Raw genomic sequence first — 25384 nt, forward strand, 5'->3', positions numbered from 1 at the left:
TTGTATAAATACATTGTAATAGATACATAAGAATAAAATAGAATATTAACAAATGGTAGTATGACCTCTGTTTCATGAAAAAGTGGTGAAAAAAGCATTAAACTACTGATCTACTTATCGAACCCCACCCTACATTGGCTTAACATGGACAGCCCACCTCTGATAGTAATAAAATAAATAAGATAACCAATGGGGTCGTAAACCAGAAAATAGTTAATCTTACAAATTTTGAAAATAATTGAGAAAAGAACCCCCATAAAGAAAAAAAATTAAGATGCATTTCAGTAGTGGAACATCTAATTTTATTCAAAGCCAGTTGTGCCATCATATCAGACAATCACTGGTTCTGAGTGGGAAGGATGACATCTTTCCAACTCATTAAAATGGCCCTTCATCTCTCTGGTCTTCTTTATTAAATTTGGACATGGCTCAGGAAGCAATACAGAGAGTATTATATTTGTCTTTTTTTATTTAATTGGACATGAGCTACTTGTACATTAAAGCAGAACATCTTTTTCCTCTTCTCTTTCATTTGGTTCTCACATAGACCAGGGCAAGTGTATCTTCCTCACCAGTCCCCATCCCCAAATGCAGATTGCTCGCCATTCATAAAGAGATGCCCTTAACCTGACCACCAGGCAGACAGGATGTTAATAAAAAAGGACACGTTCAGCTCCTCTAACATGCTGTACGGAGCCGTCAACATCGTGACTGGGCAGTAGGATCCTGCTGGGGTGTGCTGGATGTCTGCTCTCATGTCAGCAAGGGAACGGGACATTGAATTGAAATGGACGGCCTCTCAGTTACAGCGCCATTTTTTAAATTGTCTCTGCCATTACTGCATTCCTTCTCACTTCTTCAAATTGAAATCCCCCATTACAAAGTGTTGAGGTCAATTCTCTCCTCCTTTCTCACTCTTGTCCGCAAAAGTGGCGAGATTTGCACACTTATTAAGCTTGTACAAAGGCTGAGCCTCTTTCTCTCAATAATTTCTTCAGATATCTCTCATGAGATGAAGCACAAATGTGGAAACTGATTTGCAGAGCACCTATGTTCTGTCTGGATTTGCCATTCTGAATACCTGGTTAGATGCCTTTTTGTATTGTAATGCAGGTACTCCCCGACATACGTCCGGCCGTACCTTGGAATGGACGATGTTGGAATTGTGTACTTACCAGGTCAGTTGGCACCCCGGGGTCCATCGGCTGGGCGCATCCATCTTGGTTTCTGTAGGCCATCGTAAGTCCTTGGTAGGCGCATTCGCGGTGGGTTGGCATATGCCCAAGCATTAAGGCTGTAAATTGAATATCCTTAGGGCACTTATCTCTCGCTCGTGCGCCAACCAAAGACTCGTGCATGCACACAGGAATCAAGATGGCCGCACGCAGCCTACGGACCACAGGACGACGACTAACAAGGTAAGCACAGACATTTTGGCTCTTACATGCCCTGTATCTCTGTTATAGTTTGTCAAAGTAGATTTTATACTTTATCTTTTTTTAAAAATTGTTCATATGTGAGGATGGACGTGTCACTTAGGTCACAAGTCGAAGAGTATCCGTAAACAAACGTGTCTGAGAAGGTTACACAGCTTCCATAGGAAATAAAGAGAAACCAACCAGAGCTCTTAGGGATGCTGAGTTTATCCAGCACCCTGACATCTGCATTTTATATTGTTGTGTCTTTTTAATTAAACAAAGTATACGATTGTAGTTGACTTTTAGATGTCTTTTTTTTTTACAAAGTACCTGTTCAGCTGCAGCATTCAGGCACACATATAACAATAACCCACTATCATTATCTTACCGCCATTTTCCTTTCCAAGTTCCAACATAAAAGCATAGGAAATAGGAGGGCCCGTCGAGCCTGTTCCGCCATTCACAGCTGATCTGATGATTGGCTCGTCTCCACTGACCTGCCTTTTCCCCATATCCCATCATTACCCTACTCTGTAAAAACCTACCCAGCATCTTCTATATAATTACCAAGGTAGCCCGCTAATGGGCAGTGACTTCCACAGATCTACCACAAGTTCATTGCCATACAACCCAACTAAACTGCGCATCTCCGGAGCACGAACATGCACACACAATTCACAATACGTAGAGTTCATTCGCATGCCTGACGAACATTTTATGTTTGCTCCCTTACGTGTTAACTTTGTGTTCCTGACCAGCTGTCCTCATTATTGGAAACATTGATATATGATGAAGAGCCCAGGCCCAAAACATTGGTGACTTTTTTGCTTCCCATGGGCGCTGCGTGACCTGCTGAATTTCTCCAGCACGTTTGTGTACTGCACTCGACCCCAGGGTTTGCGGGCTTTCTTGATTAACCCCTTGTTGAATGATCTACCCTTTTAATTTATGGCAGTGTTGCATGATTTTTAATTTGGCCTAAAGACATTACAAGCTTCACTGTGAAATTCCATAATGTGACGGCTTCAGGACGCAGTTCCCATTGGTTTGAGATGCACAGCAACAGAGATATTTTGCATCTGCTCGTTCTCCTGCCGGTTTCATCTCTATTACAAGGAAGAAAATGCAGAATCTCTAATGTCTTCAAGGCAATATCACCTCAAGTGATAGCGATGTCAGCTATGACAGTGAAATCTGAGTGTTTTCTAAACACTGTGACAAATTCAGGAAGCCTTTCTGCCTTGCTACATAATCCTGCCAGTGCTATTATTTTCAGTCCTGACAAACCTTCCACCTTCATTATCTTGTTTACCATTTCCAATTTCTGCTTCACCTCTGGCTTGTGACTCCAGACAGCTGCAGACAGATGGCTTTTGCAGATTAATCATTTGACCTGAACACTAATGGGATCAGAGATAGTGTCACCACACGTAGCAGAGGGGAATAGAGCTTGTGTCTCCTTCACAGAGAATAAGTGACTATCAACAGATAACCACTCAACTTAAAATATTCTGCAGTCTTTCAGCATCCAAGATCAAGCGATGAGCTGAGAGAAAGATTACTTCATGCATTATGACTCTATCACAGTTTGCCATCTGTAAAAAGGCAGGTGTTAGATTAATGTGGAATACTTTTGTAAAGAATGCTCATTTTTCCTTCGTCTACACTCATTAGCATTAGCCATATTCAACAGTGACCTCGTGTTTGTGTACATTCTTCATTTAGAGATTGTGCGTGCATGTGTGTGTCTGTGTGTGTGTGCGTGTGTGTCTGCGTCTGTGTATGTGCATGCGTGTGTGAAGAGGAGAGAGAATTTGATGAATTAACGGGACAAAGGCCTCAGGCCTGAAACGTTGGTTATTGATCTTTGCCTCCTTTGGACGATGTGGGACCTGCTGAGTTTCTCCATCACTTTTGTGTTTTTACTACAATCTCAAAATTTGCAGACTTTCTTGTTGAGAGAGAGAGAGAGAGAGAGAGAATGTGAACTGTTGTAATATCAGAGGTATGGCATCCAGGTGCACATAGCAAATTCCCACAAATATAACAATGTGATAATGGCCAGACAATCTGTTTCACCATTGTTAATGGGATTCTATTTATTGGGCAGTTCACTGGAGGCAACTCTCCTACTCTACATCATTAGCTTTTGAAAGAGTAGGCATTGATCTGTGGTTGTGATGCAAAAGACACAAGCTTCCCACGTTCATTCAGATAAAGGACACTTGGTGTCTTAATTTCATCAGGGACATTCCTTGGTTTCACGCACATTTTGGCAAACTTATTTTTCACATTGTGTGCGAATCCAGTCAGATGTCCAGAACTGCTGGAAGATCATCAACTCAGTGAAAGGCGCCCTTTGGTCTGCCCAAAACTTGTTGGTCTTTCAGCCCATGGAGATGTCAGGGAGGGAACGCTGCCTACTGGCACATTCCAGGCTGCAGGAGTATGTACTGAGGCTTGGCGCAGCCAACGCAAGAGCACTGTGGGGAAGGACCACTGTCCTCCCAATACCAAGTACTGAAGAGCTGAGACCGAGGGAAGCCCCTCAAACAAAGGGGGGGGGGGGGAAGTAATGACAAGATGCCACAGAGATGGCAATGGTGGAAATAGAAATGCATGTAAAAATGTTCAGTGATGGAAATGAAACTGAGGGTGGGAAGAGACTTTAAATGCCTTTCCTTTTGTAAATAATTTATTGTGAATAAAGTCTGCTTTACGTAAAAATAAAATCTTACTTTGTCAGGTTGGATGAAAGGTCCCTTGTCTAAAACCTTAACTGTTTCTCTTCAGAATCAGAATTTATTGTCATGAATGCCATGAATTCATGGTTTTGCAGTAGAATTACAAGTGCAAATATTGCTATAAATGACATTTAAAAAAAAATAAATGCATTAGGCCAAAAAGAAAGAACATGAAGTAGTGTCTGTGGTTCATTCTCCACTCAGAAATCTGATGGCAGAGGGGATGAAGCTGTTCCTGTCCCATTGGGTGTGCATCTTCAAGATCCTATATCTCCTTCCTGATGGTAGCAGTGTGAAGAGGGCATGGCCTGGGCCTTGAGTATAGACACTGCTTTCTTAAGACATCGCCCCTTACAGATGTCCTTGACAGATGCCCATGATGGCACTGGTCAAGTTCACAACTCTGTCGTCCTTTCCTGTCCTCTACATTGGCTGGCACCTCCAATCCTGACACTAGGCCCTTTCATGCCAAGCCTCTGCCTGGAGGCCGGCTGTAAACGCGGAGGGAAAAATAGAAACTTACCTTTCATGGAGCAGCACCAAAAGGCTGCTCTTGTGTCGCATTCATGTTGAGCGGTGCCTCGTAGGGCCCCTCTGGAGCCGATGGAGGCAGGGCGACTGGTGCCTAAAGTCCCAGCAACATACTAGTAAATCCTCTCTGCACTTTTTCTATCTTATTGATATCCTTCCTGTAATCAGGTGACCAAAATTTGCACACAATACTCCAAATTTGGTCTCACCAATGTCTTATACAACTTTACCATAACATCCCAAATCCTATTCCCAATACTTTGATTTATGATGGCTAACATGCCAAAACTCTCTTTATGACCTTATCTACCTCTGATGCCACTTTCAGAGAATTTCTTTGTTTCCCCATAAAAGCGCAAAATGCTATTCACCATGTCAGACAGCATTTATGATCTCTCTCTCTCTCTCTCTCTCTCTCTCTCTCTCTCTCTCTATATATATATATATATATATATATGTGTATACGTTGAATGTTTCAGCCTCGTGAATGGTCAATATCCTGAAATGTTGATACTGGATCTTCTCTGCACCTGTTAGTTATTTCCAGCATTTGAAAGGTAATTAGATGGATTCTTTCTTTCTTTGGCTTGGCTTCGCGGACGAAGATTTATGGAGGGGGTAAAAAGTCCACGTCAGTTGCAGGCTCGTTTGTGGCTGACAAGTCTGATGCGGGACAGGCAGACACGGTTGCAGCGGTTGCAGGGGAAAATTGGTTGGTTGGGGTTGGGTGTTGGGTTTTTCCTCCTTTGCCTTTTGTCAGTGAGGTGGGCTCTGCGGTCTTCTTCAAAGGAGGTTGCTGCCCGCCAAACTGTGAGGCGCCAAGATGCACGGTTTGAGGCGTTTTCAGCCCACTGGCGGTGGTCAATGTGGCAGGCACCAAGAGATTTCTTTAAGCAGTCCTTGTACCTTTTCTTTGGTGCACCTCTGTCACGGTGGCCAGTGGAGAGCTCGCCATATAACACGATCTTGGGAAGGCGATGGTCCTCCATTCTGGAGACGTGACCCATCCAGCGCAGCTGGATCTTCAGCAGCGTGGACTCGATGCTGTCGACCTCTGCCATCTCGAGTACTTCGACGTTAGGGATGAAAGCGCTCCAATGGATGTTGAGGATGGAGCGGAGACAACGCTGGTGGAAGCGTTCTAGGAGCCGTAGGTGGTGCCGGTAGAGGACCCATGATTCGGAGCCGAACAGGAGTGTGGGTATGACAACGGCTCTGTATACGCTTATCTTTGTGAGGTTTTTCAGTTGGTTGTTTTTCCAGACTCTTTTGTGTAGTCTTCCAAAGGCGCTATTTGCCTTGGCGAGTCTGTTGTCTATCTCATTGTCGATCCTTGCATCTGATGAAATCGTGCAGCTGAGATAGGTAAACTGGTTGACCGTTTTGAGTTTTGGATAAAGTGTTTTAAACCACCTACCGATAAAATTGCCTCATCGTAGTTTTAATGGACAAAGTCAAAATAATAAAATTGTTGAAAAAAAGTTAACATAATTACTGCCTGCGTGGTTGTTCACACTGGGCGCTTCTTTAGACCAAGTATCTGATTGCAACAGTTCCAGGGGTGGGGCGTGCAGTAGAGTGAATGACCATCAACTAACTTTTCCGTTACAATTTACACTGCAGGCTCCCTCCAAAAAGTTGAAGGGGTCCTGCAGGTGGAGAAATTGACTTTCTTTTTTTAGATTGCCTGTGTTGCTGCAAAATTCCTTGATTGTCCTGTTACATGCCTGCAGTCTAAAAACACTTAATGTCTCTGATTCTGGGAGCAGTTTTGTGCTACTATAATGCATCTTTCATGGTTTGCCTCCCATCAGGGAAACAGGACCTGTGGCCCACTAGCTATCCAACTGTAACCCGACACTGAACCTATTTTATTCTCCCCATGTTCCCATTTAACTCCATCCCCCACTCTAAATTTCTCCTACTCACCCCCCGCACAGGGGACAATGCACAGCAAACAACTAACCTGCATCTCAACATCAATGCACAAGCGTGCTGGAGAAACTCAGCAGGTCACGCAGCATCTATTGTCTATCGGAAGTAAAGTTTCAGGCCTAAGCCAGTGGTTCTCATGTTACGGAGTCCAGAGGACCCCAAAAACCAGCTGCAATAGATATGCACCACAACACAAAGAGTTACTTAAATAAAAGTAGTTTTTAATTATATTGAACATGAAAACAGATTTAGACTTTAACTTATTACTATCAACTTACTTAACCTACTTAATCCCCCCTTCTAATACTAAGTGCAGGTGTGTGTAATGTGAATAAAGGCTTAGAAAAGTTCTTTGGATCACCGTCCAATCTCACCGGTTGCAGGCAATTCTTGTACTGTGCACAGAAGTTAGCATTAACAAAGTTCACCAGACTTTGGTGCTTAACGGCAAATGATTACCACTCAGTAGGGTTCTTATTGATCTTCAGAGAGAGATTTCATTTTTTTCCAGGACATCAGCACCTGATTCCTTTCCAATCAGTCTTGCTGATGAAACTTTCCCCCTTCAGGGTTCTCCAGATAATCCTCCTTCTTTCAGTTCACCTTTCAGACAGCCAGTCTTCTCCTTTGACCAGGCAGTCTATCAAAAGTTTGCCAGCTTTGTCCTTCTGGAACTGATTTCTGTCTCCTTTCTCTCTGTTTCACACCCTCCCTCTCTGAGAGCAAAACTTTTCTCTCTCCCTGCAAAAGTCACATGCTCTCCCAGGCAAGCAAGACTTTGTTGCTCTTTTTGCAAAAAGCACTCTGCAAAAGTCCCGCAAATATTCTGTGTTTTAAAATGTTTGTGTGCAACCTGCTCTAATAATCCTTCCCAAAACTCCTCTAAATACTCTTGTCGCATTCAGCCTTTTTTTTCCCCACTCACATGCCACCTTAAGTGATCCCTTAATAATCACAGAGCATTCATACCATAGGTTAGTAAGGGATTACTTAAGATGGTATGTGAGTGGGGGAAAAAAAGGCTGAGTGTGACAGAGTATTTAGAGGTGTTTTGGCATTTCTTTACTCAAAGAAATAAGACTGCGAACCATTGGCCTAACCCTTTTGTCAAGAGGTAGCTCTCCCTCTTCTTTTTTCTCTTCTTTCCTCCCACCCATATTTCACCTGTGACCTCTTGCCTGTTGGCCTGCTCCCCTGCCCCTTCTTGCCCCTCTTCTCTCCTCCCCTTACCTTTTAATTCAGGCACCTGCCTGCTTTTGGCTGACAAACGCCTCAGGCCTGAAACATTGGTTACAATCCTTTGTTTCCTATGGCCACTGCAGGACCTGCTGAGTTTCTCCAGCACTTTTGTGTAAAAATAAAACTGGCTAGTTTATGCTCAGCTGAAAACGTAAAACATTCTTAGCAGGGACAGAACAGGGAACCTATATCCAACCACAGGCAGCAGGATGGAATAGCTTGTTTCAGGATTAAAACACGGAGGTTTGCAGGTGTTGTAATTGCAGTAAAACCACACAGAAATGCTGGAGGAACTCAGCAGGCCTTGCAGTCTGCACTGGAGGTCAACCAACATTTCAGGCCTGAGCTCTTCCTCAGGAACACTAAAACTTACTGTGGAGGTGTGAAAATTTTTTCTCAGATGCCTGACTTTTTTATGTTTTATATACAGCCACAGCATTCCAGGAAATTATTCCCAATTTCCTGGAACGCAATCTGTGTTAAAAGAGATCAGAATGGGTATACGTCATTCCTGTTCCAAAATTTCACCTCCTCGGCCCCGAGTAAACTTCCTGGAACACCTGCTGTCTAAAGTTAACAGGCTTTCTGTGAACAATGGACTAATGAATAGCAAGTCCCACCTCTTTAATTACCGCTCTTCCAGTACGCTGTCTAAACTCACGCCAGGAAACGGAGAATTGGAGTTTTTGTCGTTAGTGTGTGAACGACCAATGCCGAGATTTAGATAGTCTTCAGCTGGGTAAAATCATGCAAATTCCATCTAATAAACATATATGATACACTTTTCAAACAGATAAACAATTGTTTGGCGTAATTATCTCAAGATCCGCTGTGACTTAAATTGCCACTTGTTTACTACAATAAAGCATTCCCCTGTTCCAAAACCTTATTAAATTAAAACCAAAAGAGAGAAAATGAAATGACATCGACTCAAGCGAATTACTGATGATGCGAAACTTCAGCCATCGAAACAAATTATGATTGGTATGAATAATGGATTAAAATGAGGATTTTCCTCAAATAAACTGAAAACATGATAGTTGTAATCTTCAATTTCTACTAAATTAAATCCCCCCCACGTTTCATCCAATCGTTTGAAGAAATTTGTGTCTATCAGTGCTGCACCACTGGAAGGATGGAACAAACAAAATGAAAGTTCCCCACCCCTCACTGATCCTGACTCCAAGCGACCCCTGCGCATTTGCTGCACACTTCCAGACCAAGACAAGTTTTAGCTAAGGGCTGACAAGTGTCAGGTAACATTTGTGCTGTGAATATGCCGGGTATTAATCATCCTGAACGAGAACAAGCCCGACTGCCCACCATTGATGGTCAATGGATGATTGTCTTTCATCAATACCTTGAGAATTACCCTCATTCAGAAACCAACCAGACTAACCTCACAACTTCCATGGTTGGAAGGGATCATTCCTGTAGAGAATCTCAGAAGGAGTGTGTGACGTCAGCCATAAAATTGAAGGTTTAACCAGTCTCAGTTAAAGGTTTCAGCTTGAAACCTTGACCATTCTTTTTCTCCCACTCTTCTGCTCGACCTGCAGATTGTGTTTAGCCGTTGGATAAAAACTGTTGTTGAATGTAGAGGTGCTGGACTTCAAGCCCCTGTACCTTCTGCCCAGAGGGAGCAGCCAGGTGAGGCTATGACCAGGGTGATGGGAATCCTTCATGATATTGGCTGCCAACAGGAGCCGTGTAATTGTTTGCATCACCTTCCAGGCAGCAAGTAAAGCAAATGGTGCAATATGAAGGCAGAGAGGTACTTGGAGAGAGGGAGTCCAAAAGGAGGATATCTTTGAAGGGAATTCTGAGTCTGGAACTCAGTGAATTTCACAGCACAAAAACAACTTGCCCATGCTGACATAGGTACCTACCTCAGGTGGTCCTGCTCGCCTGCATATCCTTCAAAACCTTTCCCATGCACGTAGCACTTATATATCTTTAAACCTCGTATTCTCTGAGAAAAGTGTGTCCCCTCAGTCCCTGGGAAGTACGGTCAGTATAGCAGTTAGTGCAAAGCCATTACAGTGCTAGCAGTTGGGACTGGGGTTTGAATTCAGCACTGTCCGTAAGAAGTTTGTACATTCTCCCCATGTCTGTGTGGTTTTCCCCGGGGGCTCTGGTTTCCTCCCACCCTTCAAAATGTACTGGGAATTGTAGATCAATCAGGTGTAATTGGGCTTGTGGGCCGAAAGGGCCTTTGACCGTGCTGTGCATCTAAATTTAAAATTTAAATCTTTTCCCTTAAATCTATGCTCTCTAGTTTTAGATCCCCCGATTAAGGAAAAAGATTGTGACTATTTGCCTTACAATGCCACTCATGATTGTATAATGTTTAAAAAATTTAAACATGACCAAATAGTTTAAGAAACCAACTCCACCTCCTTGCTCTGTGATCACGGAGCATGGGTGAGTTTGCAGCAATGTTCCGAGCACCATAATCCAAAACAATCCAGAACCACCATCCTTCTCAGCAATTGCCTTAGTTGGGGAGATGTGTATCCAGTTATTGTACCCTGTCTTGTGGAATTAAAACAAGATGTCCTAAATGGGAATTTTAAGGCAGGCTAAATTATCGAATGGCAATCGCATGGGTTCCAGACCTTTCTATCCACATGACCTGCAACCTTCGCAGCCGACTGTTTTTTCTGCTGAAGAAGCTTGCAGCGTCTCATCATTACTCTCTGTGTTTATCAGACCTGCAGCTGAGGCCTGTGCAAGCTGTTCCATCATTTGTCAATAGCTTTTCCATCGACCACCCCCTGAAAAGTCAGGCCCACCATCCAACAATGTTGCTGAATTCTCTCATTTGTCGGCTCACACACAAAGTCCTTGCTCTGAACAGATACGAAAACTGAGACTCTGATCCAATGTCACGAACCAATAGCCATTTCCTCAGACCCTCCTGTGATAACTGACTGTGTGATTCGCAATGATATTTGAAGACATTGGAATAAAATCCTTGGTGTTAAACGGGGAGTCTGCAGATGCCGGACAGAGAAGACAATAGAGGTCACGTGGAAAACAATAGGGCAGTCGACATTTCAGGTAGTTGTAAAATTCTTACAACATCATCGTAAGACTTTGGCTTCATTCTGTGTTATCAAAAAGTTGTATTTCCTATGCCTCCAGCCTTACACAAATTTTAGTTTTACCTTCCTGTGTGAACCATTAGGTCATCTTTGTGTCCTCCCCAAGACTTTGATGGTGTTCTCTATCTGTGTCTGTCTCTCATTTTGTCTCACTGTCTCCTGCACCACCCCCCCCCCCCCCCGCAACCACTCTCGAGAGGTGCCTGAGGAGGTTCGGAACTTCACCGAAAATTCTCATAAACTTCTACAGTGGAGAGCATTCTGACTGGTTGTATCACTGTCTGGTACGGAGGTGCCAACTCTCAGGACAAGAATAAACTCCAGAGGGTTGTTAACTCGGCCTGCAACTTCACTCCATCAAGGACATCCACACGAGACGGTATCTTAAAAAAGCAGCCTCTCTCCTCAAAAACCCCCACCACCCAGGCCATGCCCTCTTTACTCTGCTACCACTGGGGAAAAAAGGTACCGGGGCCTAAAGACAAGCCCTCAGCGGCACAAGGTCAGCTTCTTCCCCTCCGCCATCAGATTCCTGAATGATCAATGAACCAAAGTTACTGCCTTACTTTTCGTGCTCTATAATTGTTATTTTTTTATATAGTAATGTTGTAAGATGCTTATAATATGAATGTTTGCTCTGTGACGCTGCCGCAAAACACCAAATTTCATGACTTGTTCTTGACAATAAATCCTGATTCCCTCTCTCCAACTCTTTCTCTCAAGACTATCTCTAACCACTGCACGTGCAGAGTAAATGACTGCCACATCTCGTATGTTTTCAGCTCACTGACATATCTGCCATGCGCACCATCTCTACCATCTGCCTCACTCTTGGTTATTATCAGAAATAAGATCCTAAACTTATCTCTTATGTAACGTGCATATTTTTCTTCTGTATTTGCTTTTCAATAAGGTGAGATTAGAACTTTAAACCAAGCCTCCTTTTAATGAAAAGGAACAATATTCAACCAACAGTCTATCATGGTAGTCACAGTGTTGCTCCCATAGAGACGAATTAAGACTGAAGTTCCTTCCAGCTGAAGGCATTCTGAAGCTGTTGAACATTTAGTTTAAACAGTTTTCTGAATCTTTTTGTAAGTGGTGGGGGGGAAAAACCAAATTTGGGCTAAGTGCTCTCAAAGGCACTTGAAGGTCCAACCAAATTTCTAGGTTAGAATGGGAAATTGGTGGATATTGGGACATGCCTAGTTTCGTGCCACAGAGCGTCACCGGTTGATTACAACTGCTGGTTTTAAATGCCGGAGCTGGACGTAATCCCAAAGGTTGTTTCACCTCGTTATCACTCTCCCACTGTTGGTCATCCAGTGGGAGAGTTATGAACCTTCTGTTGCCCTTCCAGTGACACCTCAGCGTATCAGTCAGAGGCCAACTTATTCCCACCCCCAAACTAATGTATAACTGGTGCCACGTTGAAGAAAACTGGAGCCCCTGCGCATTTTCTCCTGCACAGCTTGCAAAGTGCTGTGGAGGTTAACATTCAGTTCCTGAAGATTCCCAATCAAGGACTAATTACAGGGCCGTTGATTGACAATCTCAGGTACCACACAACAATTTCTCCTTCTAATACAAAGTGGCCTTATCAAGTCTCACCGATGAAAAATCTGATGATCAGTCGATGCTGACCTCTTGAACACAAGTCAGTATCTCTCGAGAAGCTTTAGCGTAGAACACTTAAGGATGAACCCAAGCTGTCATTGGTATGATTACAACAGGCACACAGTCTTTCTTTTCTTTGGCTTGGCTTCGCGGACGAAGATTTATGGAGGGGGTAAATGTCCACGTCAGCTGCAGGCTCGTTTGTGGCTGACAAGTCCAATGCGGGACAGGCAGACACGGTTGCAGCGGCTGCAGGGGAAAATTGGTTGGTTGGGGTTGGGTGTTGGGTTTTTCCTCCTTTGTCTTTTGTTAGTGAGGTGGGCTCTGCGGTCTTCTTCAAAGGAGGTTGCTGCCCGCCAAACTCTGAGGTGCCAAGATGCACGGTTGGAGGCGATATCAGCCCACTGGCGGTGGTCAATGTGGCAGGCACCAAGAGATTTCTTTAGACAGTCCTTGTACCTTTTCTTTGGTGCACCTCTGTCAGGCACACAGTAGCACATACCTAACACATCTGCTCCTTCAATCATGGACAGGTAGTGTTACAATCCATAACTCCCTGTTGTTTAAATCACTTTATAGCCAGTTAGTTGATCTTTATGGAGTCTGTTTTTTTTCAGGGGTTACTCTCCATTGACAATTAAATTCAAAGCCAGTCTTTTGCCCTGCAGCTATTAGGAGAAGCATCTGCTCACACACATGAAATTCCCTTGTGGCCTTTTCACATCTTCAAAGCAAAGAAACATAATTAATATGCTGTAGGGTTTAATGAGAAAGTGACAGAGAAGGACAAGTTTCCAACAGATAGAAAAAGAGAGAGAGAGAGAGAGAGAGAGAAAGCACATGTTCTGAGCTACTCTACAATCCACTCCTTCCTCAATTGATTAGCCAAGTCTGTCTGTATTTGTGGTTGTGTGCAGTAATTGGCATTGATGGGCTGGACTACAATCCCAGAGAGCCGGTTAGAGAGCAAAAGCAAGGGAGAGTGATAGATTGTGTGTGTGAAGAGAGAGAATTGTGCAACTGAGAGGGTGATTGTGTGTGTGAGAGAGGGGGGATTGTGTATGTAAAAGTGTGTGTGTTGATGTGTGTGATTGAGAGAGAGGAGAGGTTAGTGTGTTTGTGTGAGAGAGAGGTTTATGTGTGTGTGTGAGGGAGAGGTTTGTGTGTGTGAGAGAAGTTTGTGTGTGCTATGAGAGAGAGGTTTGTGTATGTGAGACAGAGAAGATTAGTGCGTGAGAGGTTAGTGTGTGAGAGAGAGAAGGTTAGTGAGAGAGAGAGGTTTGTGTGTGAGAGAAGTTTGTGTGTGCTGTGAGAGAGGTTTGTGTATGAGAGAGAGAAAAGGTTAGTGTGTGAGAGAGGTTTATGTGTGCGTGTGAGAGAGGTTAGTGTGTGTGAGAGAGAAGGTTAGTGTGAGAGAGAGAGAAGGTTAGTGCGAGAGAGAGGTTAGTGTGTGAGAGAGGTTAGTGTGAGAAATCAAGAGTAAGAATGTTAGTGTGTGTGAGAGTTTGAGTGTGAAAGATAAAAGTATGATGTGTTTGGGAGAGAGGGTGAATGTGTGTGTCTGAAGGAGAGAGGGTGATTGTGTGTGAGAGAGTGAATGAGGGGGAGAGAGAGTTGTTCATGGTGTCAGCACTCTCCAGGATACAGTAAAAGGCAAGAGGTCAGAACTTAAAGGCTCAAATGAATGAAGGACAGCTTGCTGTGTGCAGAAACTTGGGATAATGGAGCAGCACAAGGGCTCTGTTGCTCCTGCCACAGGGACTGCTTGGACTGAGAGCAGCACGTGTGGACACTTCTCTGGATGACTTGGACTTGGCATGCCATCCCTATAGCGACAGACCGAGGGACCAGCAACATGGGACAGTGCTGTTGTAGAACCAGAAAGAAGCCATGGCGACAGCCCAGAGGTACTGTTAATTAAGTAAAAACCTGCACCAAGTTTTGTTCACTTGCATAACAAGTTAACACACAGAGTAATCCTACAGACATGGATCGTTGTCTATACTTGGTATGTTTTGTCAGCTTCAAAAATCATCTAAATATAAACCTATTGGGAAATTTGTGTATTTAATAAGCTCGAACGCTTATTTCAGCATCCAGGTATGCATGCCAATCATCTTATTGTGTTAGTGGTGAACCTGGTTGGAGCACTATGTAGCCAAAGGATTCAGGGTTCTTGCCCCAGGACAACATTTGAAAGGAATAGCCATGTCCAGGATGAATATTTGACATTTGTCCAGAAGTCTTTGGAATTTTGAAGTAAACCGATATTGGAAACCAACTTATTATGTCACACTCAGTTGTCATCATCGGGGGAGCTGGTATTGATTCAACAACCCCCCTCCTGCAAATCAAACAGGAGAAAACAACAGTTTGCTTTGCATGAGGCGTTGACCTTTAACCCTGGAGCTTCATGAAACAGAAGCAATGGGGATGTACTGCCGAGGGAAAAATGCATTCTGTTTGTACTGTAACCATTTCCAGCGTGTGTTTTCATGTTGAAAAACGTTTCTTATGGCAATGGAATCTGTAGGTTAACAAGTATAATTGCAAGGCTTCCTTGCATAGCCCGAATAGGAATACGTTTCTCTGGTTAATTCGTCACAAGCCATGTCAGATGTAACAGGAGGGGAAACTTAAAAACCACCATGCTTTACGCAGTATGAACTTAGAATAAGTTGAGGTAATAATTACACCAGATGTGTAATGTATATTCTTCACAGTTCTTAATAATGCTGGGACTGTACTCCTATTCACAGAAGACAGGCTTGGATACGACCTCTTTATCCCATTCGTTGTATGTGGTTGTTCATGAGTTCCATCAATTTATTTACAGCATTTATTTTAATCTGACTTTGAGGAAAAGATGCCAGTAAATATTTCCATTCCCATGGCTCATTGTGTGATTGGTAGTGGTGGGACAGGGCAGGCAGTCTTTGCCCTGTGAATGGTCAACTTCATTCTTGAGTCTGGTGGACAGAGGCCCTGCTTGCCTTCAAGGCAGACTTCTGGTGACCCACTTGATCAAACAGCAAACCATCCACATGGCCTGACTGTGTTGACTGCTGCATTCCTTCATAATGTCCACACTTGTTTGCTGTCAGCTCTGCAAGAGGGCAGCGCAGTTGGCACAGCGCCAGCGACTGGGACCGGGGATCGAATCCCACACTGTCTGTCAGGAGTTTGTACGTTCTCCCCGTGTCTTGCGTGGGTTTTCCCCAGGGGGTTTCCTCTCACTGTTCCAAATGTACTGGAGGTTGTAGGTCAACCAGGTGTGATTGGGTGGCACAGACTGAGGTGGGGGGGGCGGGATGAAAGGGCCTGTTACCGCACTGTTTTGTCTAAATATAAAAGAGTCAGAAGCAAGTAGCAGCAGAACTTGGACATCATGTAAGAGACACCATCAGCAAACTCACACTGAACGGAGACACAAGATATCATAAATATGAAATCTGGAACAAAAAAGCAATCTGCTGGACGAATTTGATGAAGGGTTTTGGCCCGGAACATTGACAATTCCTTTTCCTCGCGGTGCTGCTCCTCAACGTCTGAGTTCCTTCAGCAGATTACGTTTTGCTCACACGAGAGGAGTCCATGGAAGGAAGTAAACAGAGCAATTTATATGGTGATGTTTATTTTCACTCAAATTGCAACAGTGATTGGAACTTCAGAGAAGCATCCTTCATCAGCTATAAATTGTTGGAACTTCTTGAGGTTGTGAAAGATCCAGTGTAGATGGCGGATTCTCTCACTAACTCAGCAAAATCTTTGACTAACCCGACGTTCACGGAGAGTCTGGTATCTTCCTAATCTAACCTAAGAACTGTGGCCATTAACCACTGTGAGCCTTGTGTTTAATAATTGTTTTGGAGAAAATTATTGAATGAAGGGACAATGTGCTCTCATTGGTGTCTTGTATGATTGAAGTAACTCATCCCTACCATAATACTTCAGCCCCTTGAAATAAATGGAAGCCTTCCAATTACATCCCCTGCCCATCTACAGTAAAACCCCTGGTATCCGAAATTCAAGCAAGTGGCAGCCTCAGCCAACCAGCAAAAAAAATTCCTGGAAAATAAACAGGGGTTTAAAATTGGCACACCTCGCTGTAGTTCGCCAATCCACGCAATCTCAAGCAACTGGAAAATTCACTTATCCGTCATCTGGACGATGATCCTCAAATCTCTTGGTGCTGCAAGTTTTCTAGTTTGTCTTGTTGTTTTCTTTCCAATGTGAGCACCTTCATATTGTTCCACGTTAAACTCAGATTGCCAGCATTTTTCGCTCACTCAACCTATCAACAAACCAGGGCGAAAATCAATCTTCTGGATCAACTTGGCATCAGAGCGAGACAGAGCCCTTCATCAACACTTTTGCTCCAGATTCTAGCGTCTGTCGTCTCCTGTGCCTCTCATCAATGAACTGTTGTCTCCTCCTTGCAATGTGCTTTCTGCTCCCCGAGCTTAGTTTAGCATGGTCCACAATCAATTTGCTTCCATTCTTGGAATCATTTATATACATTGTATAATTCCAATACAGTTCCATATATTTAGTGCTTTGCTACAGATTACACCATGGGTGTCGTTGAAGCAGGCTGCCCTGAAATTTTGAAATTCACCATCTTCCGACAATTTTATTCAGGCATCTACGTTTTTCTCGTACCTTGATGAAGGATTCAAACCCGAAACATTGGTTATGTATCTTCATATTTGCTTTATAAAGTATACCATTTGACCTGCTGAGTTTCACCGCTATTGTCCTTAAATCATGGTGTCTGCAGACAGTCCTGCTTTACTCTTGCCCTGAAATTTAATCAGCTCCCATTTCAGACCATGATTTAAAAGGTTGGTGTTCTAACATTACAACATTCAATAAAACTGTGAGTGACAAGTAGTCACTGGCACGCTCTAAATGGTGTGAAACACAAAAGTCTGCAGACGTTGCGATTGTAGCAAAAACACGCAGAAATACCAGAGGAACTCAGCCGGTCTCGCAGCGCCCATAGGAGGTAAAGATATATTACCGACAGTTCGGGCCTGAGCCCTCCTTCAAAGAATAAGCAGAGAACAGAAAGGCGTAGGACTAAAGACTGAAGACTGGCCAGGGGAGGAGTCCTTGACCAACAAAAAGGTGATAAGAGGAGAGGTGAAAGGGGAGAGAGAGAGAGATAACCTCGCCTCCCCTCTCTCTCTCTCTGTATATGTATACACACACACACACACACACACACACACACACACACACACACACACACACACACACACACACACACACACACACACACACACACACACACACACACACATTGTCTCTCTCTCTCCCCCTGACTTTTGACCTATGTGACTTACGTCCATTTGCACATAGGACAGAATTTAAAAAAAAAAAGAAAAAATATAAAATTTATGTGACAAACTATAACAGGGATACAGAATATGTAAGAGCCAAAATGTACATACTTATCTTGTTAGTCGGTGCCCCGGAGTTCCTATGCACATGCGTGAGTCTTCGGTTGGCGCGTGCGCAGTGGGTTCGTGTATTGGAGTTCGGTTGGAACATGCGCAAGAGTTAAAAGCATGAATTCAGTATCGTCAGGGCAAAGGGGAAAGGCCTCGGGGAAGAAGTGGGGGGGGGGTGTTTTAAACGAAAGCCAGAGAAGGTGATATTAATGCCATTCGGTTGGAGAGTGCTCATTTGCAAAATGAGGTGTTGTTCGTCCAATTTGTGGGTGGCCTCATCTGACAGTGCACGAGACCATGGACAGATATAAATCATGCTTAAACATTTCCTCCATTACAACTTTATTCTGTAGGCATGAAGGATTTTGAATGCAGTACTGACCAAACTCTCCAACTCACCACTGCTCAGTGTCTTAGAGCAACACCAGCTATCTAGGAATCTGACCTTGTGGAAGATTTTCATTGAAGAGTTAAGGTCAATAGAACGTCAATCTTCAAATTTAATGAGCTTTCCCAAGGACGAGTTTTGCGTCAGCGTAACTGTGCACCAAATCTGTGTAAAAGGTCAGTGTTTACAAACAACACTGGCGATGTCTAGTGGAGGAACCACAGCCGAGAAATCCTAATGCATGATGGCTCTTTTCCTTCCCCTGTAACATTGATAGATAGTTCCAGAATGGCCATTTTTTTGGACCTTTTCTCCAGATGGTGCAGCAGGGCAGGCCCAGGACCCAGTGCCCTGATGGTAAGATTGCATGTGCCCCTTGGTGTGATCTCACTATCAGGGCTGAGTGGGATGATGCCATTTCCCCCCCCCACCTCCACCTCATTCCCTTTGAAGCTACAACGTAAGAACCACAAAAAAACTGCAGATGCTGGAACCTTGAGTGAACAACGAGAAGCTCAACGGGTCAGGCAGCATCCGTGGAGAGAAGTGGTCAGGCAGTGTTTCGGGTTGAGGCTCGTGATCTGGTTTTTGCCCTGGCATCATTCATCCTTAGGGATCCCAAGGGGTAGCTAGCCATCCCAGCATATTGCTGGGTTGAGACTACTTCAGTAAACCCCACACTTCCTGGTGAACTAATCCACCTGCACCAACCGGCCTCCAACTTTCTGTTTCATGAAACCCCCTCCTCAGCAGGCCTCAGAATCATGCTTCCCCCCTCAAACCAACAAAGGCCTCAGACAAACCTCATTGAAACTTTAAGCAATCTGAGACAGAGTTGACAAGGTAGGCAGTGAGAAGATCTGCATCCAGTGCTCTCTTTGTGGTCTCTACATTCGAGAGACTGGTCGCAGATCACTTCATTGTGCAGATCGGCTCTGTCCGTCGCAATAGTGTGAATCTTCCAATTCAATTCCCCGCCCCATTCCCTTGCTGAAATCTTTGTCCATGGTCTCATGCACTGCCAGACTGAGACCACCCGCAAATTGGAGGAACAACACCTCGTCTTAACATTAACATCAAATTCTCCATTTTCCGTTCAACCTACCCCCCTTCCCCATCATCTCTCTCACACGCACACACACACACATCCCCTTTCCCTCTGTCTTCTTTCACAGAGCCAAAATCAATTCTCAACCCTTATCATATCCAATTAACATCTGTTGTTAATCTGGACTCCTCCCCCTTGGTCAATCTTCAGTCTTTATTCTGATACCTTCCTGTTCTTTGCTTATATCTTGAAGAAGGGCCCAGGTCCAAAATGTCAATAATACAGTACAACTCCAATATCCGAAATTTCGGATAACTGAGGATATCCAAAGAAAATCAGAAATCCTCATTTCTCTGAAATATTTTTCGGACCAGAACTGACCAGGGATGTTGGGCTCCCAGCGGTGATGGGGACCTCAAGCTCCTGGGCGGAAGTGGGACACTCGGGCTCCCGGCATGAGCAGGGCCTCGGTGATCGGCGGTGGCGAGCATTTTTTTTTGGTGAGAATTAAACATTGTTGTTTAAACACTGTCACAAGTGATTTGCTGTTGTTACTGGGCTGCTTTTAAAAAAATGACCGGTTCTCCGAAAAAAAAGTTTATCCGAAATGGGTCCGTCCCGACCATTTTGGATAATCAGAATTTTGTTTCTCCTCAGGGGGAACTCAGCACTGGAGGGCAAAGTTTCAGAATAAGGAGTTGGTTATTTAAAATGGAGATGAAGGTGAATTTCTTGCCACCGAACATTTAGAATCAGAAGGCACTGGCGGCTGAATCACTGTATATATTCAACTCTGAAAGAGACTTTCGGACTATTGTTGTAAGGTCTATGAGAAACAGACAGATTGTGGAAGCCAAGATGGCGTGCATTGGTCATACACACCAACCTACTTTTCCAGATATGGTGTAATGTTCTTCTAAAAGTGCAGCAGCCGAGACTCCCTCTTTTCCCTCATGGATAACCACCAAGAGAATTCTCAAGGATGGAGGGTCAGGGAAAGTACTGTTTTATCTGTTAATTGGATTGCAGAAGCTGTGTAGGCCTCCAACTTGGACAGGATGTAGAGAGTTTCTATTTCTGTAATTTGTATTTCTCAGCCTTAAGCTAATTTATTTACAGCTTAGAAGGAGTCCTTTTGGCCCTTTGAGTCCATGCTGGCTCGCAGAGCATCCCCATCCCCCCCACATATCCCTATTTTCTCTCTCACATGCGAATGAGTTCTACCCTAACTTTCCTCTCATCTACCTCAAGGAGGGGTAATTTACAATGGCCATTTGATGCATCAATCAACACATCCTTGGGATATGGGAGCAAATTGTGAATCCATATGCTCCAACTCCACACAGGTAGAACTGGACGTGAGGATTGAACCCTTTACTGGAGCTGTGAAGCCGTGAGGGAGCAGCACTACCTGCAGCGCCACTGCCACCACATATTTTAACTGCTTGGGTTTATTAAAAGGAGAGACGATGGCCTGTTAACATGCAGAAATCCTTTGGCAGACTAGACAGGGTCGATGCAGAATTAACGGTGCCCTGTTTAGAACCAGCCACAATCACAGGCTGTTCAATAAGGACAGAGATGAGAAGAAACATCTTCATCCTGAGGGCTCTGGATGGTCAATCACGCAGTATATTCAGGACAGAGATTTCTAACTACGAAGGAAATCAAGGCATGGGGGTAAGGGCAGGAATGTGGGGATGATCTTGTTGAATGGCTCAACAATTTCAAGAGCTGAATAGCCTCCTTCTGATTTCTATGTCTTATGTTCATAGATACATGTATAAATTTGGTAGGTATAGGGATAGAGGAAAGAGAGGAGGAGGGGGTGAGATCAGGGGGAGAGAGAGAAGGGGGATGTGAGAGGGGGGAGTGAGAAAGAGAGGTTCCATGCATGTGTTTTGGTCTTGGCCCTATTGTTCACCTTAAATCGCCCACTGTCGCCACCCCCAGTTCCTTGGATATGGATAAAGGTGAGGAAGGAAGGGGTGTGAGAGAGAGAGGGAGAGAGGGAGGGGAAGTGAGAGAGAGCGAGGGAGAATGGTCAAGATAAAGAGGGGTGGAGTAAGAGAAATTACTTACCTCTGGATACAGGGAGGCGATATCCCTGTATAAAATAGAGTGGGAGTGTTGAGGAAAAGCAGGGAGTTTGGAAGCCTCTCTCTACAATGTAAAGGTGCCAATAAGGGTGATTTGTTCTCCTGGGAAGCACATCCTCACATCCCCTTCCTCCCGAACAGGCAGCTTTAAATTACCAGCTTGAGAGCCAGACTAGACACTGGGCTACTTGTCCAGCCAGGTTAACATCATTAGTAAAGTGGCATCATCAATTTTACTGGTGAAAGGCTTATTTTGACAGTAACATGTCTTGAAGTATGTGGGGAAGCCGAATCAGGTCAATGTTACTGAATAAATCAAATGTTTTGTGAAAAACTATGCAAAGAATTACATTCACTTGCTCTGGGTGGAAGTCTGGTTTACATTGAGTGACCCATTTGGACCTCGCTGAAATTTCTTGGGACTTTCTTTGAATTAGTTGCCGCTGTACGTAATTAATTGAGATGGGAAAGTTGCAACTGGAAAGAGACCATCAATGCTTCATAATGAAGTAACACTTTGAGTACTGAATTAGGGTCCTGAAAAATGTCGATTTAAATGATTCAGGGTCAATACAGGAACATGCTCCAAGTTTCATGATCCATTTGCAATTCTTATGATCATTTGGTATTTTTCTAAATTAGCTCTTGTTTCAGAAATAATGTCCAACGTTGTTTACAATGTGTTTATGGCATTGCTGGATCTAAAACTTCCAGCCTGGGTGCCTTTGAATCCTTTGTCCCGAAGTGATGCAGCAAAAGGCCATTTTGCCCCTTAATCCTGCTCTGCTATTCAATAAGGCTGATCTTTCACCTTATCCCAACATTCCTGCACAACCATTCTCAGCGGGGGGGCCACAGTCAGGGGTGTGATGTGTGACTAAAATATTTTTTTATAAGAGAAGTATGGAAGAATCCAATTAAACTTGACTGTGTTGCGGGGAAGGGGGCCCATGAACGTGAGTAAAATCCTAAGTGGGCCATAGCAAAAAAAGGTGACAATGGCTGCCATAACCCATGATTTCCTTAAATTTAAAAAAAATCTCTGTCCCTTTGTGATTTCAACCAATCTAAACTGTGCCATTAACCCATTTGGGGACTTCCTGTTTCCATGTTCTGTGCCAGAGCTGCTCTCTCCTTTATTAATGTGTCGCACTTTCTGGGGAATGCTTGCATTCTGCTTGTCGTTTACAAATGGTCCATGGTAAAGGAATGATGTATATGACGAGGGAAGGGGCTCGTGGAGTCAGAGAGGAGGGAGAAGTGGAGGGTCCATGTATGTGATGTGTGAATGAGGGGAGCATATTGGCCCCTCTGTTCACCCAGTATAGCCCATTGTAGCCACCCTTAACTCCTTGGATATGGTGGTTTCCCCTTTGGTCCCATTGATCCCATTGATCAGGGATCTGATGTCAGCCTGGCTGATATTTCAAATTTTCAGATGTATTGACTGAGTACATGACATCCCATACAACCCTAAGATTCCTTTTTCCTGCACGTGAGGTAGTGCAAAAAATACAATAAATAATGTAAACAAACTGACTCTGCAATACAGAGATTAAAAATCAATAAAGTGCAGAAATTAGAGTTCTTAAATAAGTCTCTGATTGAGTTTCTTGTTGAGGAGTCTGATAGTGGAGGGAGAGCAGCTGTTCCTGAATCAGGTGGTACGAGTCTTGTGGCCCCGACATCTCTTTCCTGACGGCAGCAGCAAGAACAGAGCGTGTGCTGGGAGGTGTGGGTCTTTGATGATTGCTGATGGCAGCGTTCCCTGTAGCAGCTCTCGATGGTGGGAACGTCTTTCCTCTGATGTCCTGGACTGCGTCCACTACTATTTTTTTGGCAGGGCTTTACACTCAGGGCTATTGGTGTCCCCATATCAGACCGTGATACAGCTGGTCAATGCGCTTTTCACCACTCAGAGATTTGCCAGGGTTTCCGATTAGAACAGGGCTCAGGATCTGCCCCTTGGGCCAACCATGGCACCAATCTAACTAATCCCATCTGCCCCTTTGTGGTTTGCACTCCTCTGCTCCGTCTATTTGATGGCACTTGATGCAGCAAAGGGCAAGGAGAAGCAGTGCACCTGCAGCTGCTCAGTAAAAATCTTGGCAACATTCATTTCAGGCCAACTTATTTGGCAGAAAACCCAAAGAGATGGTCTCATAAGCCTGTGCCACCTGGAAGGCAAGGCCATGAAGGGTGATCTTCATGGTCTAACAAGAAGCAGGTTTAAATGCAAAATGATCCCAGCTGTGAAAAATGCAGATCCAGTGCCTGGGACATGAGTTTTCCAGACAAGTTGAACATTAGGAAGTTGATTTTAACTCCTTCACCCTGTTAACTTTATGAACTCCCTAAGGCTAGAGCAGTGGTGTTCAAACTTTTTCTTTCCATTCACACACCACCTTTAACCCGGTGCCATTGCTGGACCACAGAAAATGCCGGAAAATAGAAAATGCCCAGAAAATAGCTGTCCAAGGTGCGGTAGGCACCTCGATCAGACCCAATATCTGAGCTAAAAGGATCGAGTATATCACAAATCAAATCTCAGTTAGCACAACGTCTTTACAGTGCCAGCAATCGGGACAGGGTTTCGAGTCCCGCACTATCTGTAAGGAGTTTGTACCATCAGTAGCAGATTCAAAACAGGTGTTGTCGGACCACAGAGCACTGGGTAATAGAGGTTCAACCTGCATTGGGCTAAAATTTAACGAGAGATTCCTTCGTACCACTCCAAGAAAGGACACTGGTCAGTGGAGGATCAGTTTCATCCAGAGTTATGCACATTAGCTCGTAATGAAATTTGATTCAGAGCGCAACTGCGTGGTGCTTGCTTGCTCCAGCCCTTGTCCTCCAGTGTAAGGCTATCTGAGTGGCAGCAACAAAATGGATCTGATTTTCAACCCAGCGTGTCTGAAGACAGTGGTTCCTGTTTATTTGAAAAGCAACCAGTTGTTACTTACTCCAGAAAGCATGATGTTTAAAGAGCCAACCCGCGTCAAGTATTGGTTAGAATGTGGTTGAAACTGCAAGAAAGTGTTGATGAAGGGTTCCGGCATTCTCATTCTCCCACTGATGCTGCTTGACCTCCAGTGGATTGTTTCTTGCTCATCAGGAATCCTTTCTCTTCCTGATATAGTGTGTGCCAAAAGCTGAAGTGAAACCCCCCAAATGTACCTTGATGGCTTTGTTCAGGAAGCTCAAGGTTCCCTCCACTTCCTTGCCTCAGGATCGCTCCAACACTGTGCTGCACACTGCTCCGCTCAGGAGGTCACCCATCGTCGAGGAGAGGAGGCAGCATTTCATTTTCTTTTCGTCTGCAAGGATGGACAGAGAGGACATGAGGATTCGCTTGCGTTGCCAAGGAATAGGTATTCATAAAGTGCCCTTATCACAGGATTGCTACTTTCGGAGAACTCGTTGGCAAATGGCTGCCATGAATGCCTGCCTATCTTCTGAGAAAATACAACAGTCATTGGTCTGATCAGCAAGATCAATGAGTCGCATTATAGAGAAGAGGTGGAAGATCTCGTGGACAGACAGAGGAACAACCTGAGTTTCAAAGTGGACAAGAAGAAGGAGATGATCAATGACTTCAGGGGAACCAGGAACAACCACCCTCCACTACACGTCAACAACTCAGTAGTGGAGAGCAACCAAGTTCCTTGGGTATTCACTTCACTAGTGACCTAACATGAACACACAGCATCTCTTCACTTGTCAGCAACTGCACTTCCTGAGAAGACTGAAGGGGGCAAGGCTACCAGCCACCATCATGCCAGCCTTCCATCGAGGGCGTCCT

The 25384-nt window shown here is 44.2% G+C and overlaps 1 protein-coding gene across 4 annotated transcripts in view; it reads left to right on the top strand.

Annotated features, from left to right (window-relative positions):
* The window catches only part of LOC138736327 (rho GTPase-activating protein 22-like), a 345123-nt gene that overhangs the window by 98715 nt on the left and 221024 nt on the right, over positions 1 to 25384 (top strand). The window contains exon 1 of one of the 4 annotated variants that reach the window (XM_069885645.1): positions 13549 to 14498. The exons of the other annotated variants lie outside the window; for them this stretch is intronic. Within the exon in view, the coding sequence (XP_069741746.1) occupies positions 14393 to 14498 (106 nt within the window). The 5' untranslated portion in view covers positions 13549 to 14392. Of the gene's footprint in view, positions 1 to 13548; positions 14499 to 25384 lie in introns of those variants that run through there. 4 annotated transcript variants of the gene reach the window in all.

This window comes from Narcine bancroftii, chromosome 6, assembly GCF_036971445.1.
Source record: "Narcine bancroftii isolate sNarBan1 chromosome 6, sNarBan1.hap1, whole genome shotgun sequence".
NCBI lineage: Eukaryota > Metazoa > Chordata > Chondrichthyes > Torpediniformes > Narcinidae > Narcine > Narcine bancroftii.